The sequence below is a fragment of the Prinia subflava genome, chromosome 12 (assembly GCF_021018805.1).
Source record: "Prinia subflava isolate CZ2003 ecotype Zambia chromosome 12, Cam_Psub_1.2, whole genome shotgun sequence".
Taxonomy (NCBI): Eukaryota; Metazoa; Chordata; class Aves; order Passeriformes; family Cisticolidae; genus Prinia; species Prinia subflava.
This window is the reverse complement of record NC_086258.1, coordinates 22,341,239-22,360,602: the sequence shown is the minus strand read 5'-3', so window position 1 is coordinate 22,360,602 and position 19,364 is coordinate 22,341,239. Positions and strand designations below refer to the sequence as shown.

General features: G+C 55.8%; 1 protein-coding gene across 2 annotated transcripts; it reads right to left on the bottom strand.

Annotated features, from left to right (window-relative positions):
* Positions 1-1,320: 1,320 nt before the first annotated feature.
* PMP22 (peripheral myelin protein 22) lies at positions 1,321-19,048 on the bottom strand. 2 transcript variants are annotated; one of them, XM_063409403.1, is made up of 5 exons: positions 18,897-19,048; positions 18,028-18,128; positions 16,821-16,911; positions 7,308-7,448; positions 1,321-2,836 (listed from the first exon to the last, which is right to left on the bottom strand). In XM_063409403.1, exons 2-5 carry the CDS (start codon positions 18,103-18,105, stop codon positions 2,670-2,672), a joined length of 477 nt encoding a protein of 158 aa, XP_063265473.1. In that variant the 5' UTR covers positions 18,106-18,128; positions 18,897-19,048; the 3' UTR covers positions 1,321-2,669. The 2 variants fall into 2 exon arrangements, with proteins under 2 accessions (XP_063265473.1, XP_063265474.1); XM_063409404.1 differs by lacking the exon at positions 18,897-19,048 and adding an exon at positions 18,734-18,752.
* Positions 19,049-19,364: the final 316 nt, after the last annotated feature.

The window sequence follows — 19,364 nt, the reverse complement described above, 5'->3', positions numbered from 1 at the left end:
GGGCGCCCGCACTCCGCGCTCGGCCAGGACCGACGGGACCGGCTGGGGAAATAACGGGGGAATACCGGGGGATTAAGGGGAAATAACGGGGGAATATCGGGGGATTAAGGGGAAATAACGGGGGAATATCGGGCGAATATTGGAGGATTAATGGCTGGAGGAATAACGGGGGAATATCGGGGGATTAACGGCTGGGGGAATTACGGGGGAATATTGGGGGAAATGGGCAGAGGAGGCGCCAAAGTACCCTGGTGCAAGGTGTAGCCCCATCCCCACCGAGCTGTGCTCTGTGTTTGTGGTTCGTGTGGAGAGCCAGGGAAACAGGGTTTGACATCATGCAACCTACCCGAGTCAGCCCAAGCGAGAGAGTTCCATGGAATTACAGAGTACCCTGAGCTGGAAGGGACCCTCAGGGATCAGCCAGTGCAGCTCCTGGCCCTGCAGACACCCGGGGAGCTTGTTCAGGTCCCCACCATCCTCTGGGGGAAGAACCTTTCCCTGGTACCCAGCCGAGCACTCCTGCCACAGCTCCATATCTGTTTGGGAGACAGGATGTCAACTCTGCTGCAAATCAGTGGCTGTTTCCCTTTGGACCCTTTCCAAAAAATTTTCAATCCTTCACCTTGTTTCTTTAAAAAGTCCTTTAGCTACACGCACTTCCAAAACTGCATCCTCGACACAAAGCAGCCCTGCAGGCCCAAGGTGCTGGCCTGAATCGATGCCACTCACTTGTTTACACTGTGAATGGCCAAAGAGCAGAGGCAAAAATGAAGTGCTCAGTTTTTTTTTGCCTTCTGAGATGTTGATCCAAAGCGAGGAAGAATATCTTTAATTTCTCCACAGGAGGGAAAAACCCACTTGTGATCCTACCTGCTCCTCGGAAGGGAAAGATTTGTCCCCTCTGCCAGGTGCCAAACCCAGCAGGACCCAGGGTGACCTTGTGCCCCAGGGCTGCAGCTCACAGGGGCTCCGCTGCTGCTCCAGCAAGTGGAATCCCCTCCTGGGCTTGGAGCTCAGCAAAATGAGCAGAGGGAAGTAAATACTCTGTGAGCAAGGGCAGGCCCTGGCACAGGGTGCCCAGAGCAGCTGTGGCTGCCCCTGGATCCCTGGCAGTGCCCAAGGCTTGGACACTGGGGCTTGGAGCAGCCTGGCACAGTGGGAGGTGTCCCTGCCATGGCAGGGGTGGCACTGGGTGGGCTTTGAGATCCCTTGCAACACGAATCACTCTGTGATTCCATGGGATAGCTGTGCAAGCAGGCTGGTGGACCAGAGTCCACCTCTAACCCTCCCTCCCCAACCCCCAAAAAGCAGAAGCACCCGAGTTATTCTGACTTTTATTTCATTGCTTCTTAGTCCACACAGTTGGTATAAAATCAGAAAAGCAAAGCAAGGAAAAAAAAAAAGTAGAACCCAAAAAAACCCCAAAATTAACCAAAAAAAAGCAACAATGTCTGGAGTCCTCAGAGGCAGCCTGGGGTCTGTGCTGGTGCCTGTTCCATTCATGGCCAGACTCATTGCTGACAGAGGACTCACATCTCACTCCGGTGCCAGAGCCCCGTGGGCTCCAGCCAGAGCTGGTTCTGTTCCTCTGCACCACGGAGGGGAAAAAGGTATCTTGGTTATAAATGCTTTATTAAAAATAATAGTAAGAGCAAATCTAAGTACAAAAGCAGTTATAGCTCATTTATATTACACAGAATTATTTCTCATTTCTAGCTTGGTTGTTTACCTCAAGGTCGTTAACTGAATTTCCAGTGACTAAGGTTAAATGGCTTAGCAGGATAAGGAATGGTAAATAGATAGCACCATTTCATACATGTGGGATTGGATTTCAGAGACAGGCTGGGCTGGCTGCTTTCTCAGGGCAGTTTAGCTCCACGGCAAGGACAGAGCACATTCCAGGCTGGGAGCAGCAGTTCCCAGTGCTCGACACAGCCCAACCCCGGCAGCCGAGAGAGGGAGGACGGCCTGGGCTGGATTGCAGCCCGACCTAAGTGATTTAAAAGCCCAAATTCCCAGCGGGTGTGGTGGCAAGGCAATGGGACTTAGGCACATAAGTCATTTAGGCACTTGGGGCAATCAAAGCCTTTGCTCCAAAATCCTTCAAACCTTTTGGAAGCGTCTCCCGTCAGATCTGGACGTGCCCTTTGGATCACAGCATGTGGCAGGAGCAGGGCCCAGTGGAACTGAGCCATGCCAGCCTAAAACCAGAGCTGGGGGTTCTGCACGGGCTGGGACAGGGCAGGAGAGTTCAGCTCAAAGAGGATTTTGCATAAGAGAAAAATCACTGCACTCTTGTTACACTGTTAGGAGTGAGAGTTCCTTAGGCACTTGCTTTAGGCTTAAAAACAGCACATGGTCAACAGAAGCAAACAAGACTATGTACATATATGTAAAAAGTGTTATAAATAGGTTTTTTAAACCATAGATACTATATACATCTTCAATTTAACAAGGAACCCTTTGAGTGTTTCCTCTGGGGTTCGGTTGGGTTTGGTTTGGGTGGGAGGGTTTATTCCTTTTTCCTTTTTTTTTTTTTTTTTTTTTTTTTTTTGGTGCTTTTTTTGGTTTTTTGGTTAATTTTCTTTTCTGTTTTCTCGTCTATTCTCCTCCGTCTCCCGTGAGGACGTGGTGAACGCCCCTGCCACGCCAGGCCACGTCCCGCGGCGTCACTCGCGCTTCCGCAGGATGACGTAGACGATGCCGCTGGCCAGGGCGAGGGGGAAGGCCAGCCACGCCAGGATGTAGGCGAAGCCGTAGGAGGTGTTTTCCGAGGCTTGGTGCCAGTCCGTGTGCCTCACTGTGAAGATGGCAGCGCCACTCATCACACACAGTCCTGAGGGTGAGCACAGGGGACACATCAGTGACGCCCACTGGGAGCCCGGAGTCACGCAGGACAGCACCCAGCACCAGCACGGGAACTGGCGCTGTCACTGCCCCTTGGATCCTGCCCCCTGGAAAACTGAGAGTCTCCAGATGTGGGAAGGGGATGCTGTGGGCTCTGGCCTGGCTGCAGGTGAGCAGGGACATCTCTGCCATGCTCAGCAAGCAAAGCCAGAGGCTCTGGAGCAGACAAAGCTGGAGCATCACCTGGGCTAAACCATCCCTGCAGCTGCTGCTCCAGATCAACCCTGCTCCCCTGGTGCCCTGCTTAAAACCCTGACCTATTGTCGGAGTCTAGAACATCCCTCTGGCCACCCTGGAGGGTTTGGAGACCGGACAGGGGGGTCTGGGATCTGTACAGGGGGGTTAAGTTAGACCCACACAGATCCCAGGAGGACACTGACTCTGATTGCTGTCCATGGGAGTGAACACTCACATGCAGGAAGAATCACAAATCCTAAGAATTTAAAATAAGTAGTAGATAGTTTATTATAGAATATAAATATAGAAATTAAGATTCTTAGTATATGGGGCTGAAGAAGCAAGATGGAGGAATTAGGGAGTGGCTTCTGTCCTCCTAGTTCTTGTTCTCGTCCCCCATCTTGTGCTGAGTTGGGTTTTAGAGATTGGTTTAGAGTAGAACTGACATGTTAGTATAGGTAATAGGTATTGGTAAAATTTTATAAATAAAAAATAGGTCTCGGACAGTGGTTGGGTCAGGGGTACTGTACATAAGGTGCGGGGCTCTCTGATCCGCCCAGTCTGCCACGTGTCCTGCTCTGTGGAGATACCTTGCAGAGCTGAGAAAGAACTAAGATAAGGTACCCTGCCAGGGAAGTGCCTGGCAGAGCTGAAAAAGGACTGAGATAATGAAGAATAAACAACCTTGGAAATGTGCACCAGCAGACTCAACGTGTCGTCTCTACCTCTGGTGTGTAACACTTAGGGCAAAGAGAAGACTGAAAACCTGATTACCTCTGGGAACAGCAACCCAGAGGAAACCCTCAGAGAACAGCAACCCTGGGGAAAAACCTTATTACCTTGGGGCCAGCAACCCCAAGGAGAATCTCAAGGAAACAATAACCTTGAGAACCTGGGACACCTCCCTGCAGTGCTGTGAGAGGTCAGGCACAGAGCTGGGCTTTTGAGGCAAGGAGGTTTCTGTATCATCTCTCTAGGTGATAAAAACCACAAACCCAGCTGAGCCTCAGGATGCTCTGGTTGTGATCCCTCATCTTTCACAGCTGCACCAGAAGCTCAACTGCAAACCCCATTCCCAGCAAATGCTGCTCCTTGAAAAAAACCTGATCTTTGAAAAAACTCTTCTCCTTGAAAACTCTGGTCCCCACAAACCCTGTTCCTTGAAACCCCAGCTCCCTGCAAATCCTTCCGTGACCATGGCTCCTCCCTCTTCCCTGGTCCCTCCTGACCAGTCAGGACCCATGTGGCTCCCAGGGGTGTCCATCCAGGCCCAGCCCTGGTGGGCAGCATTTAAGCTTTGTTGGAAACCCCCCCATCAGGGGTGGGCACTGCCCGGAGCTCACACAAAGCCACCTCTATTCCTGCCCCAAACAAGCTCTTTGAGTCAATCCCAGTAGTTCTATTATCCAGTCGTGGGGCTGTTGTTGGAGCCAAGTTCTAAATCCCTGCCTGGACCTCAGGACCACCTACATTTCAGGACGGTGATATTTGAGCTGTAATTCCACTTGACACTGCTCCTTTTGTTCGGAGAAAGTGCACAAGTGGGAATTCACTTCATTAAGGCGCCGCTGGAGCAGTTTCCATTCTCCAAGCACAGGAGCCAACTCCCACTGCCCAGCCCATGCACAGAGAGCACAGCCATTGTCTGGAGGACAGGGGACAGGCGTGTGGCCACCCAGTCACCTCCAGACAGCCAGATACAGCAGCCATTGTCTGCAGCAGGGATTTGGGCAGCTGGAGGCAATGGCCACGACTGCTTTGGGGCATCTGCCCTGCTCTGGGCTGGGAACAGCAGGGAGGCCCAGCTCAGCCAGCTGCCTGCACTGCTGCAAGCAGTAATGCACCATCCCCACAGAGCCTGGCTTTGGGAGCGTGCTCCAGCCTTGCTTTGGCAGGTCAGGAGGGCAAGTGCATCCTGACAGTTGTTCCCAGGGTTTGTTGGTGCTGGAGCAGCCACAGGCCTGCAGAGGAACCAGGCTGGGGCTGTGCAAGCCCCAGAGCAGATCTCTGAGCCAGATGTTTGCACACAGCTGTAGGATGTGGGCAGGCACAGCTCTGGGGACTCAGCCCACCCTCTGCAGCCACAGGGCAGCAGCCCTGGGCTGAGAGGTGGGAGAGAGGAGATAAAAGTGGTGATGAGAGGGATGCAGCAGTTGGGTCAGACCCTGAGAGGCCCAAACCAACACCTCTGCCATGCTGAGCTACGAGGAGCTACCATGGATATGCTGGACCCACCAAGGATGGAGGGGAGCCTTTGAGGGCCTTTTTGATGCCCTTGATCCCATCAGGACAAATCCAGCCAGGCTTTGGGGGTGATTTCATGCTGTGTGAAGGTGCTGAGGATGATCCTGCCTGGCTGCTGTGCCACAGACCAAAGTGGCCTCACACTTCTCCTCTTGCCCTTCCCTCCCCTCCCCGGTGTCCCTGAGCTGAAGCTGCAGTGGGTGCCAGCCCCTGCCCTCCTCCTTGGTTCTCAGGGCAGCAGTGCCCAGCTCTGTCACCCAGCAGAGCCCAGTGCTCCTGCCCTGGCTCCCCACAAGCAGCAAGGAGCCAAGAACAGGCTCAGCTCCTGAGACCAAAGCTGTCCCCACCTCCAGGTGTAATCTGCTGGCAGTGCTGGCACAGCCATGCCCTGTTTCCTACCATCAACCCTGACATTTAGGGTCACAAAGATCACAACTGACCTGAGCCTCCTCCTCCAGCCCTGGCCAGGGAGACAGCAAGGATGGCCACCAGTGCCCACCTCTGCATGGTCCACCTGGATCCAGAGCTCTACCTACAGGTCCCCTGGCCATAGGGAATCTTGTTGGACTGAGGACACACTTTTTCTGTCCTTCATAGTGGCTGGGCATGGCGTTAACCCACAGCTCTAGGTCCAACCCTGCCTCCCCTCGGGACACTCAGCATAGCATGGACAGGAGGCTGCAATCCCACTTTCTCCTCCTCTGGCAATGAGGACTCAGCAGCAATCACTCAGGATAGAGAAGCCTTCTGCTCCCAGGTCTATTAGAGAAGCTCTCAGGCAGGTAATTGCATTATTAATGCCCATTTCCCCTCCTTGGCTCCATGGCTCTAAGGGGTTTCCATCCATCTCTTTTTCCAGAGATGGTGAACTGATCTGAACTCCACCTGCACTGTGGCCAAGCAGATCCACTCATCATGGATTTCATGTCAATAAAGGCTAGCTCTGGATTTCTCCAGGGTTTGGGAAGGCCAGTTGCTTAGAGGATGCTCAGAAGCTTTGTCTAAACTCAGTGAATGAGTTTTTCCACTGATAAATCAGCAGGACTTTGGGTCGCTTCTAGTTTAACATCTAAAGCTCTAGGAAAGAATCAGTCTCCTTCTTAGAGACTGTCCTAATGCAGCCAGGACCTCGAAGCACAATTCCATTTTTTAGCCTGAACTCTTGATAATCATCTCCACTGGATTCACAGGTGGAAACAAACAGAGCCAGTGGCTTTACAGCATCAGGACTTGGGGAACTGCAGCATGGGACATGAGCTGTGGCTCCTTGCCAAAGAGTTAAAAACAGCAGCTGATAGTCCAAACCCTGGAGCTCACTCTGCACTCTGAGGTTCTGTGCTCATGGGGAAGGCACCAGGCCCTCTCATGACAAGTTTATAAATAATCACTGAGCCCTCTTTTGCCAAAACAGGATCATCACGACTTCCCCACCAGTAGCTGTGGAAGCCTCACCCAACCTGGTGAAGGGTCCCAGAGCCAGCACAGCCACCCTGGACACCGAACATCCCACCCCGAGCCCTGGGGAACAGCCAGAACTCTCTCACCCAGCATCCCTGTGATCTACTGCCCCCAGCTCTGCCCCAGTGGCTCTGGCACCCTGTCTCACCAGAGCCTCCCTGGCTGGGGCAGAAATCCTCTTGCACCTTCCCTGTGCAAGGGCAGAGGAGCCTGGATGCACAACAGGCTAAGAGCTGGATCCCGTCCCAGGCGGGTGAGACCTTAACACCCCCGAATTATTCATCTCCCTTCCCTTCCCTTCCCTTCCCTTCCCTTCCCTTCCCTTCCCTTCCCTTCCCTTCCCTTCCCTTCCCTTCCCTTCCCTTCCCTTCCCTTCCCTTCCCTTCCCTTCCCTTCCCTTCCCTTCCCTTCAGCTCCACAGCCCTCCTGATGTGCCCCTGGAGCTGCCCATTCCCTGCAGACCCTGTCCCTGGCCGGGACCCCGGCCCCAGGTGGCAGTGCCACCCTCCAGTCCCACTGACCCGCCAGGATCTGGAAGACTCCGGTGATGTAGAACCTGCCACCCTTGGTGAGCGTGAAGAGCTGGCAGAAGAACAGGAACAGCGACAGGACACTGAAGATGACGGAGAGGATCATCATAGCTTGGACAGACTGCAGCCATTCTGGGGACAGACAGACAGACAGCTCAGCATGGGCACCATGGAGCCCCTGCCCACAGCCTTGCCACCGGCCCACCCTGGCTCCTCGGGTTTGGGAGCAGCTGGGGCCATACCCAGCACTGCCCCAGCTGCTGAGAGCCCAGCACAGGCACGCTGCTCCCGGGATTCCTGGTGCCACATGCATGCCATGGACCAGCTGCTGCAATACAGTGGATCACAGGCCTGGGCACTGCCTCGAGAGCATTTACCACAAAACAGAGCAGAGACAAAAACCCTGACCTGCAAAAAGCAGACAGAGCCTCTCTACAGCTCTGTGCCAGGCCCTGGCTGCTCAGCTGTGCTGCAAACACCAAAGCCATGTGCAACAAGCTCTGGGACACCGCCTGGCCAAGCTCCAAGGGCAAATAAACACACGGGAACCAAAACACCCTCTGCCCCTGTGGAGCTGAGCCTTTTGGAAGTGCTCCCCAGCTGCCAAACGCAGCTGCATCCCGGAGCAGACCAGTTAAACTAGCCCCTGTGAGTCACTGCTCAGCTATTTCCAGCCTTAGTGGGTGTGTAACTCCCCACGTAAAAAAAATATATATAAATAAACAAACAAAATGCAGCTCCATGCCATGAGCTGCTGCAGCTTGACAGAAAGAGGCAGTGCTCACGGATACCTCTGCCTTCCCCTTTCCTTATACAGTTTGAAATCAAAATGCTGGACTCAGTACAGGTAAACTGAACAAAAGGCAGAAAAATCCTGCTTGGGGCTGGATCCTCAGATGGGATTAGGCAGCACCGAAGCCTCAGACTCAGTCCCATGCTCCTGCCACAGTTTTGCTCCTACCAATTTCAGTCCCCTGCCTGCAGCACCAGCTCCCGGCAGCAAATGGCTGAAATGAAACAAAACTTCCAAAGAAAGCTGCCCTTCAGCTCAGCCTCCTCCAACCTTGGAGCAGCAAACGGGGCACTTGGGACTGGGAGGGCAGCATCTGTCCCTGAGAAGTGACCAAACGTCCCCACCAAATCCCTGCCAGCTGCATTTGGGGAGGGGAGAGCGGAGTTTGGACCAGAGAGTGAGGCACAGCCTTCAGCTGCGATGGCAGTGATGATCCACGGCACTCCCAGTGAATCCACGGCTGCAGGGAGCATCCTGTGCCACTCCCTCACATCTGTGTGTTTGACTTTAGACCAGGATTTCTACCCCTTGCCTTTGCCTCTTGTGTCTGGATGTTCAGGCAGTGCAGCAGACACAGTCCCTGCTCCCAAAGCTCTGGAAGCACCCAGAGCAGCCCCTGCTCCTCAGAGCCAGCCTGGTCCTTCCCCTCCCTGTCACACTGCCAGCTGCCACCCTTCCCTCACTCCAGTGCACTGGGTTCCCTGTGCACCAGCTGCTGCCATTCCTTAGGAAGGAGCAGCTATTGCTGCTTCCAGGAAATTCCAGGGTGGATTTCATTGCAATGTGCACACAAAATGTCCAATATATCTCCCCTATCTCAGGCAGCTGGGCAGGGACACCCCCCCTGCCTCAGCCCCACCTGCCCCTTCAGCTCTGGCTGTCCTCCACCAGTGGGAAACAGGATGAGACAGCTCCAGCACCACCAAAATCATCACAAAGCCTTGCTCAGGTCAGATCAGAGGATGTACAGATGCTGAACTGCACCCCCTTCCATTATTCAGCACAGAGAGGGCTCCCATCCCAGCTGGGGAACCTGAGCTCTTCTCTCGCCCCTTCCCAAGCCCTGAAGTTGTGTGCAGCTCCGTGCACCGGCTGAGCCAAAGCCAAGCCCTGCAGTCTCATCCAGGACCAGAAAGCCAAGTCCTTTGTGATTGCAAAGGGCACGGGATCCGGCCCGAGAGGAGCCCTTTCTGCCGAGAGGTGGATGCTCCCACTGCTGGTTATTTTAGGAGAGGGCTGTCTAGACGGAAAGCTGAGCTGAGCTGCCCTTTAATTGCATCCGCCTCCCCTGCCTGGTTTTTAGTTCTGAATGCAAATGATTTACAGGGGCTTTGCAAAAGCCCATTGTAATACAGAGCCATGTCAGAGGCAGAGAAAGGCAGCGCTGAGGGGGAAACCCACCGTGGCCCGAGGGTTTGGGCAGCCAGCCTGGGAGCAGGGCAATCGGGAGATGATCCCACAGCCCAGAGCTCTGAGCCTGCTCACATCCAGCCCTTTGCTGACTTTAGCTGGCTTCCTTTGTGAAAACAAAGGGCAGGATCCCAGCCCAGCACTGAGAGCCATGAGAGCGAGTTCCAGAGCTTCATTAACTACATGCCAGCTGCCCACAGCCTCCAGCTGGATTAGGACGGCTAATTGCCTTTAATGCATTTCAAATCACCCCTATAACTGCAGGTAGGGTTTTTATCTCCTCAGCCCCATGTGCCCTTAACCTCTTTGCTGTCAGTGCTGTGTCCAGCCCTCAGGATGTCAAACACAGCAAGTTTCCCAGAGGGAGGCTGGCCCCGAGCTGCAGCCGGGCTGTCAGCACTGTTTACTCCAGGCTGTTATTTGTGGTTTCCCCCGGGCAGAGAGCTGGTTATCCCATTTTACCCCCGCATCTCTTCAGCTCTGTGTTTATATCTTTGTTCTTCAGGAAGAAGAAGAAAAGGAAGCAGCGTGGAAAGGACAGATAACACCCTGCACACCACTTCCGGAGACAACCTGGCATGAGTGGGTTTAGAGCCCTTTCAGGCAGCCAGAGACAAAGCAGGAAGTTTTTACAAAACAAATTTGAATTTTCCCTTAAGTTCTGCAAGCCCTGATGTGCTCACAGCACTACTTACAACAGCAGGGAGAAGACTTCAGCCCTGGGATGACAAAGACCACGTTTCACTGCCCTAAAATCCACACGAAAGAAAGAAACCCAGAGCAGAAATTGGAACCCAGGGAAGAAATAGTGGTTGAATCTCCCAGAGTGACAGCAGCCAACTCAGCCCCTGCCAGCAGAGCCCCAGCCCTGCTTGCAGGGAGGCTTTATGCCCTGACAGGACAGACAGGGCAGGGAAAAATGTGCCCTTGGCCAGTAGCAGAGGCCTTGAAGGACAGGCATTGCCTCCCCAGGGTTTAATTCACACCCTCCACACCCTCTTTGGCCCCAGCCAAGGAGGAAAAACAAAGTGCACACTGAAGACACTTACTTGAGCACTCAGCTTATCCACTGCTGTAAGAACTCTCTAAATTAGTGCTGTGCATTAAAAACCGCACCGTGCTGGGATCTGCAGCTGATGGGAACATTTTGCAGATGGAGTTTTCCCTTTGTCATGTGTGTACGCTCTGAACATTTAAAAAGCAACCACTTGTGGGGAAGAAAACATCCATTAAGGAGGTAACTCTAGCATATAATACAGCCAAAGCTGGAGGGAGGGAAATTCATGCCCCCAGCTGTAAAACCTGCTGCTTTCATGCTGCAAGTTAAATCTCAGCAGGGTCAGGTACAGCACAAGTACAAAGGCACCAGCCCAGGGCTGTGAGGAAAAGCCACGTTTTCTGAGCAGGGTTTTTCCAGAGCACACTCTCAGGTGTCAAGGCCTGACCAAGATCCTGAGCTCAGCTCACATCCTCCCCTCTGAAGTGGCCAGACTGTGGCAGAACGCTGGGACTTGCAGGGGTTTTGATATTCAAGCACCCCAAAGAGGGTTGGAAAAGGGTGAACTGGAGATGCAGAAACACCAGCTCAACTGCAGCACTCTCTGGGCTGCACTTCAGACATAGGTCCCTCAGAACCCTCAAGGTCAGAAAAGCTCAGGTGCTGCTGGTGCTGCCCTGCACAGCCCAGACCCCCCTGCGGCCCCTGTCCCCAGGGCTGCAGGGACACGTCTCCTGTTGGGGACACCTCCTCCCTGTCTGTCCAGCTGAGCCACTTCACTGTCTCAGGCAAAATCCAGGGCAAATCCAGGGAAATGCAGCTCCGCTGCAGCTTCCTCCTGCTGTGGCCCAGTCAGACATTCCTGGCTGGTGCTGCTGGATGCTCAAAGCAGGAGCAGCAGGTCTGGCACCCAACAGCTGCTCCTTTCCAATCCTCCCATCTCCATCCCCTGGGAATGACTACACTGTGCTGAATCGAGGCATTCCTGGAAATCCCACCAGCAAAGGGGGATTCTAAAGAGCTCCCAAGGTGTTTGTGAGGGCCAGAGGTGAGCAGAATGGAAACCTTGGGGCTGCAGGGAGGCAGGGACTGAGCACAGTGCTCCCCATCTTGTCCAAGGCCTTCTGCTCCTCTTCTGCAGCTCCTTCAGATGGAGAAGAACCCCTCAAACCTCTGACTTCTGCTCTCCTCCTCTTCTCCTCTCAGATCCCCTCAGTTTTCTTCTCCTTGAAGCTCCATCCAAGAAGTGCACGAGGCCAGGACATCCAGAGCTCTCCAGAGCTGCCACGCTGACATCCCATCGGAGCTCACATCTCTCAGAGGCCACTCCTAATGCAGCTGAGGCAGCAGAGAGCTGCTGGCACCAGGGAAAACTCCTTCCAACAGCTCCACAAAGGCAGCTCCTTTCCCAGCCCCTCAGCATGGTGGCTCTGACCTCCTGCTGGCCTGTGCTGAGGTGGCACATCCATCATTCCATGCCCAGATCCTCCCAAGGATGCCAGTGCCAGCTCCCAGGGATGTGCAGTCCAGGCAGCAGGAGTGGGCAGCTGCTGTGCCTTGGTCCATGGTGCAGGGTCACTTAGCCTGCACCCACAGGGACACCCAAGGGTCTAATCAGGGCCAAAAAAAAACGTTGGTTGAAGGATTTTCCAGCACTGCACTCTGCAGGGGACTCCCCACCCCTTCTTCTGATTTGACAGTCATCCTTTGCCCACATGTTGCCTTCTTCCTCCCATTCCTCTCTGGGCCAGAGCACAAATATGGCAGGGAAGGTTGTCTGATCCCACCTCTCACAGAAAAAATGGGAGCTAAAGACATTTGGAGCAGCTCAGAAAAATCCAGCACTGGTTCCCAACCTCTCTTTATCAGATGCTCTTGGTAAGAAGAACAAGCAACAATTAAAAATGGTTTTAAGCAGAGAAAATCCCTTTCCTATTGAAGGCAAGAAAGTTATGAGACAAATTTATCTGAAATATAAAAGATTCTCTTGGAATAGGAGGTTTTAAATTTGAGGAGTAAATTCTTTACTCAGAGGGTGGGCAGGCCCTGGCACAGGGTGCCCAGAGCAGCTGTGGCTGCCCCTGGATCCCTGGCAGTGCCCAAGGCCAGGTTGAACATTGGGGCTTGGAGCAGCCTGGGACAGTGGAAGGTGTCCCTGCCATGGCAGGGGTGGCACTCGGTAGGATTTGAGGTCCCTCCCAACCCAAACCATTCTGGGATTCTATGAATGCCCTGAGCTGATTTCAGAACACCAAGGGATGAGTTACAGTCCCCCAGGCCTGGCAGAGAGGGTTCAGCCCTGCCCGAGTTAAGCCAGTGCCACCCATTATTAATGGCATTAACAAAATCTGCTCTGGGCAACCACCTGGGTTTTGCTTGTGGCCAGCACATCAAAGGCCGAGCCCCTGGCACTCAGTGATGGGGGATTGGCAGCCAGGCATTTCCCAAGGTTTAGGGATTTCTTTTCTCTTTAAAACAGCCACAAAACACCAGCCTGCCTGTGGACAAGCCAGCCACAGGAGAAACTGTAAGAAGACAACAGGAGAAATATCTCCTGCCATTACAGAAGGGTGTGGGAATCTCCATGGATGGCCCAGTTGCCTCTCCACTTTCACTCCCACCACAATCAGAGTAGAATGCAGCAGAAAAGAAGTCTTCTTCCCTTTCCACGTTCAGCTGTGGAAAGAAAAAGCCATTTTTGGAGGAAAAAACTTCCCTGTCTGGAAATCTGGGATGGAATCTTCTCAAGAGCACTTGCTGGGCCCAGCCATGTGCCCTGAGCCGGGCTGGCACACGGCCCTGCCGACCCACAGTCCTGGGATTCAGAGTTGAATTCCTGAGATAAGTCTTTTCCAGGAATGTCTGACAGGGCAAACGAAGCAAAGATTGTGACATTTTTTCCATAGTTCTCAGCCTCTTGAAGAAAAAAAGTATTATCTAGCAAATGCAAAAATCAAAGCAACAAGCAGGTGGTGGGAGAGGGAGAATGGGAATGCACCCTGGGCTCCTGCTGGGATGGCTCAGCCCTGGCACACACCGAGGGGATGAGCCCTGCCAAGGGCACAGGAACCTGGGAGGTGGGAGCTCAGCCCCCACCCAGGCCAGTGCCTGTTCCCAGGGGCTGCTGATGTCCTGGAATCCTCACTTGGGCAGGACTATGCTCAGCCCTGGCCTTGCTCTGCTGCCTGGTCCATCCCTGTGGGATCATCTGTAGGGTGAGGAGCACAGCCCAGAACCTGCCTCAGGGTGAAACCAAAGCAAGTCCTGCTGGCACTTGGATTTAAAAGTTCTGCTTCTCGTTGGGCATCTGCACCAAGGTCACCAAGAAAAGAGTCCCTGTGTGACAAGACAGGGGAGGCTCAGCTGAGACCAAGGGGGGACCATAGCACTACCACCCCCCAAAGTCACCATCCATGATGAACACCGGTAACCCAGCACCATCTAATTCCCAAATTCCACTCACCAAGTCTCATTTTTGAAAAGAGACAAAACAACCACACCCCAGAGGCCACCGTGATGGCCAGAGCGAAAACTGCCCCTGTGTAAAGACTCCAAGTTCTGCCAAAATTCCCAACAAGCATCCTTGCTGTTTCCCCAGAACACCTTGGCACTCTGGGATTAACCATTCAGTACCATCATAGGCACAGGAAATGAATTTTTATGGCTCTCTGGAGCCCACTGCAGCATAGCCTCTGTTCTGAGAGCTGAGACCAAGGACAGTTTGTGGTGTTTCCATGGGACCATTGCTAATTTTGAAAATAAGCATATTCCTAGGAAACAGGTGTGAGGATGAGGCAGGAGACAAGTGTGAGCCTTGGAAGTGGTTCTGCCACAGTATCCTTGCCCTGTGACCTCACTGCTACTCCAAAGAGAGGCTGACAGCAGCTCCTGGCAGCGGTGACAGGGAAGGGAGAGAGCAGGACCTGCTGGAAAGGAGACCATGGGGCATTTGTGTTGTTTTTACAAAAAAACCAAAAAAACCCAAAAAACCACAAACAAACAAAAACCAAAAAACCCAACCAAAAAAAACCCCCAAAAACCCAAAACCTCCCCCAAAAAGCAAAAAAACCAAACAAACCAAAACCAAACATTAAAAGCCCTACATAAGCCCAGGAAATATGCTTTGATTTTATGTTCCTACAGTGGTGGTGGGCTCTGGACCCTGTGTCCAGGGTCTCACAAGATAAAGACAGGTTCTCAGCAGCACTGCTCCCACACCCTGGCTGAAGGGTGAATGGGGCATGAGCTTTCATCCAAGCAAAACCCCCTTCTCCTGATGCCAGAGCAGAACATCTCACTTTGCATAAGTGAGAGCTGCCAGAGAGTTGCTTAAGCCTTGAGCACAGTGAACTTCTACTCACAGAGCAGCTCACTGGGGCACTTCATCCTGGAATACCAAATGGTTTGGGTTGGAAGGGACGTTACAGATCATCTCATTCCACCCCAGCTGCCATGGGCAGGGACACCTACCCCTGAATCCGGGCTATCAACCCAACTCAGGTGCATTTTCAATAGGATCATCTTGACTCTCGTCCCTTCAATGATGAAAAATCAGCACTGGAAAGGCTCCAGCAGCTCCGGGAGCAGGCAATGCACATGCCCCGAGCGGGGCAGCACCGTCGGGTGTGCGGAAATCACCCAACCACAGTTTGGACAAGCCCGTCTCAGCACTGACAGAGCATCCTGTAAACATCCAGAACGAGCGGTGCAGCTTTGAAAGGCAAAAGCTTTGGGGAGGCTTTAGAGCGCCGGGCTCTGGGGCTGCCGGGGCCAGCGCTCCTTTCACCGCAGAACAGCGGCTCAGCACTTTGAGAGCTCGCATGACCCGCGCTGCAATGCCAGCACGGCCAGCGCTGATGCGGGACACGCTCCAGAAGGCTCCTCGCCTGGGACGGATCCAGCCCCGTCCCGGCTGGCCCGGACACCGCCAGGCGTCAGCAGAGACCAGCGCTGGGACGGGAGCGACACTCCCAGCGAGAGCAGAGCCCGGGCACACGCGGGGACAGCAGCGGCATCGCCTCCCCACGTGCGTGACACGAGTGCTTCGCTCCCAAAGGCTGGGGATGCTGATCGGGATCTCCAAAATCCCTCTCCCAGCCTCCCTTCACTGCGGGACCCTCCGGGAGTATTCAATGCTGCCGGTGTGCCCGTGCCCCCCTTCACCAGGGCCACATGGCATCGCGCTGCTCCTGCCCATGCCGCGCTCCCGGCACAGTGTGACCGTGTCCCAGTGGCAGCGGTGGCACTCACGGCTGCTGCCACCGAGGGCTGCACTGGGAGAATGTGTTTCTGCAGGAAAGCAAAAACCAGGCTAACAAAACTATTTCTGGCCCCAGAACCACGGACATTAGCTCCGTCTTGTGGGGAAACTGAGGCACGGCGTTGCCCAACTGCCTGACACGGACTTTGTGCTCCTGGTGCCACTGGTCACCCTGGAAACTGCGCGTCACGGGGTCTCAGCACACTCTCCTCCCCTGCTGACCTCAGCAAACAGCTCAGGGGTGATGTCACGCAGTGTGACACCAGCCTCCACCCGGCTCGGTCCCGCAGAGGCTGTTCAACCCCCCGGGTGTGCAGGGCCCCAGCACTCAGCACAGCCCCCACAGCAAACCCCAGGTCCAGGGCTGTGCCCAGATCTCGGCCTGTGCCAGCTGCAAAACGCGGGACAGATTTCCAGGTAGGGGACAGGTGTCCTCTGGGGAGCGTCCACAGGGGCCCGTGTGCATCCTTCAAACCCTTCGCAGCAGAGCGAGAGGGAGCTGTGCCAAAAAGGGCCCCACAGCCTCCAGCAGGGTGACAGGCACCCAGCGGCCCTGCCCCAAGGAACACCTCGTGTTTGTGCATTCAAGAGGAAAAATGCGCTAATAACAGGAGACCCCCAAAAGGGCTCGAGCCGTCCTTGCCAGTGCAGCTGATGGTGTCACCCTGCTCTGGTGCTGCAGGAGCTGCCCCTCAGCCCGAGGGCAGCCGGGCAGAGCCATGGGCAGCGGCTCCAGTCCTCATTCCAAGCCCTCTCTCAGCTTCAGGGAGTGGGAGGGGATGAGGAGCAAGGACACAGCAGAGCTCTGCTCCTCCAGCGGGGGACAGAGCAGAGCAGGCAAGGGGTGGGGTGGACGCAGGAAAATCCAAGAAGGAATCCCAAATAACCCGCATGGGCAAATCCCTCTTGATTTTTAGGTGTCGGGGGAAGAACGAAAGCGGCGGGCGGGAGCAGCCCTGAGCCCGGGGGCCACCCCTGATCCCAAGGGGGGGACGCAGCCCCGAGACCCGGGCGGGGCGCAGCCCCGAGCCCAAGAGCACTCACCGTTGGAGGAGGATGCCAGGCAGTGGAAGACGGTTCCGGAGGTGCAGTTCTGCCACAGGTCTGCCGTGTGCTCGCCGTTCACCAGCCATTGCTGCGGGACAGACACAGCCCGTGAGCAGGACTCGGGAGCAGCAGCCACCCCGGCCGTGCCCCCCCAGCGCCGGACCCGAGCAGCCGCAGCCCCGCACGTGCCTGCCCGGCCAGGCTCTCCCAGGGCCACGCTTTTCCTTAGAGAGGGCTTTGGAAAGTAAATGCCGACATTTGCTTTGAACTGCTTTAGCCCCAACGGCACGCGAACAGGAGCTCTTTATGCTCCTCAAACACGGAGCGAGTCCCGCGGGGCCGCGCTCCCCTCCCCTCGCCGGCCTCGCCCGCTGCCTGGCCGGGATATTTGAATGCTTCCACGTGATTCCTAACGGCTCGGAAGATTTTTGTAACCTTTTCCATGACTATTACCACAAGAAAAAAAAGAAGAAGAAGAAAAAAAAAACCAACCGGGAAAGAAGCCCCTGGTGAAGCAAGCTTGGAAGTCACCAGCTCCGCAGAACAGCTGCCTTAAAGCCAACTCAAACCTCTCCCCGAGCAGCTGACGTGTTCACTGGGCTGCAGCCCCGGGACAGTGCTGGGAAGCCTCTGTGCTGCATCCAGCCCTCGGTCCTGCCGCTGCTCACACAGATCCAGCCTTGGAACTCGGGTTAGGAAAAAGAGGCTGTGCTTATTCCCAGCCCCAGAGAGGACAGCTGGGGAGCAGAGTTGCTGTGCTGAGGAGTCAGTGCCCAGCCAGCCCCGTTTAGGGGCTTTGCTCAGACTGGCTGTTCTGGTGATGTGCCTGAACCTCAATAGCAGGTGGAGCTCCCTTATGAAAGGGGGGAGCGGCGTCACCCCAGAAGAGGGGATTTGGGGTGTTCCGAGGCTGCTCCGTGATGCGAACCAGCCTGAAGAGGAGGATGAGGAGATGGTTTCCAACAGCCCTTGTGTCTCTGCACCAATGTGGATGCCCTGAGCACCCACCAAAGAACGCAGCCAAGTGTCCCTGACAGCACAAACTCCCAAATCCCACTCTTACTGAGGCCAGCAACCAGCCAGTAAACGCTTCCTGCTAACAGCCGGGCTGGAAAACCAGGCATAAATAAAAATAACACCTCCTGCTCTTGCCACGCCGTGTCCCTGCCTCGTGGAAGCCCGGAGCAGGAAAATCCGTACTCACACTAACGATGGTGGAGACGAAGAGCAGCACCAGCACGGTGACGTGGAGCACGATGATCCCCAGCAGCAAGAGCAGCATCTTGGCGGTGGTGGAGGGCAGAGCTGCAACGGGACAGGGATGATGCTGAGTGTGTGTCTGTCTGTCCTTGCGTCTGTCTGGGGGCAGCAGGAACGCTCCGCTCTGCCCCGCCCAGAGAGGGGGATGCTGCTGGGACAGTGCCCGGCACCCGGGTTCTTTCCGCGGGCCCTGCCTGAGGTCCGAGCCCTCTGGCTGCTCCCCGGTATCCCCGGGGGTCCCCCGAGACCTTCCCCCGAGCCTGTTCTCCCTCTCCCACCGAGGCGGCTCCTCACAGTCCCTTCCCCGGGGACCTTCAAAGGGGGGCGGTTCCCCAAGGGGGCTCTCAGCCCCTCTCCCCGAGCGGGTCCGATCCCTCTCTCCAAAGGGAATGTGCTACCTCCCCGACGGGAGGGCCGGGGCCCCACTCCGCAGGGAAAGGGAGCGGGGGTACCTTGCCCACCCACCCGTGCGAGCAGTGTGGGTCATTCTGCCGGCCCCCTCCCCAGGGGGAATTTTACTCCCAGGGGGCTCATCTGCCCCCTGCCCCTTTCAGCCCACCGGGCTACCTCGGCCCCTCTTCTCCGGCAGTGCCCTCAGCCCCTCTCCCCTCGGCTCCCCCGGCAGAGGCTCTCCTGGGGGGGAGCCTTACCCAGCCCATCTCTCCCTCGGTGAAGAGGCTGCCCTGACCCCTCTCCTTAGAGAGCCCCCAGAGCGGGGTGTTCCTCCCCTCCCTCGGGGCTGTTCCCCCGCGGTGTCTCCAGCCCGTGCCCCGCGGTGTGGCCGTTCCCCGGGGACGGGCGCTCCGTACTCACATCGCGGCGGAGCGGAGCGCGCTGGCTGCTGCGGAGCGGGAGCGGAGCGGAGCGGGCGGCGGCGCTGTCAAGTTTCCCCTTTAAGCGGGGCCACCGCCCCGTTTGCGTCTGCGGCTCGGGGAGGGCTCCGCCGCCGCCCGCCGCCCTCCTATAAACGGGGCAACGCCCGGCCCGGCCCCGGCCTCGCCGCCTCCCCCCGGGACGCGGCTCCCGAGTCGTGCTCTGCCCCGGCTGCTCCCGCCCGAGAGCGAGGCGATCTGGGGGGAGACAAGAGACGAGCACCCCGTTCTCCTGAGCCCCCACTGCCCAGGCAGCCGTGGAGGAAGGCGGGGGAGAGGTGGCGGTGCCGCGCTCTCCGAGCAGCCCCCGTGGGTGGGGGTTGTCTCGCAGCTGCAGCCCCGGGCTGTCTGAGCAGGACCGGCCGGTGCCCGCAGGGGACAGGGCTCTCCACATCGAGGTCCCCTCACC

Coding starts and splice junctions, on each gene's coding strand:
- PMP22 (XM_063409403.1), bottom strand. CDS start 18,105: ATGCTGCTCTTGCTGCTGGGGATCATCGTGCTCCACGTCACCGTGCTG. Junction 16,912..18,027: donor TCGTCTCCACCATCGTTAGT/GTGAGTACGGAT, acceptor TCTGTCCCGCAG/CAATGGCTGGTGAACGGCGA. Junction 7,449..16,820: donor CCTGGCATCCTCCTCCAACG/GTGAGTGCTCTT, acceptor GTCTGTCCCCAG/AATGGCTGCAGTCTGTCCAA.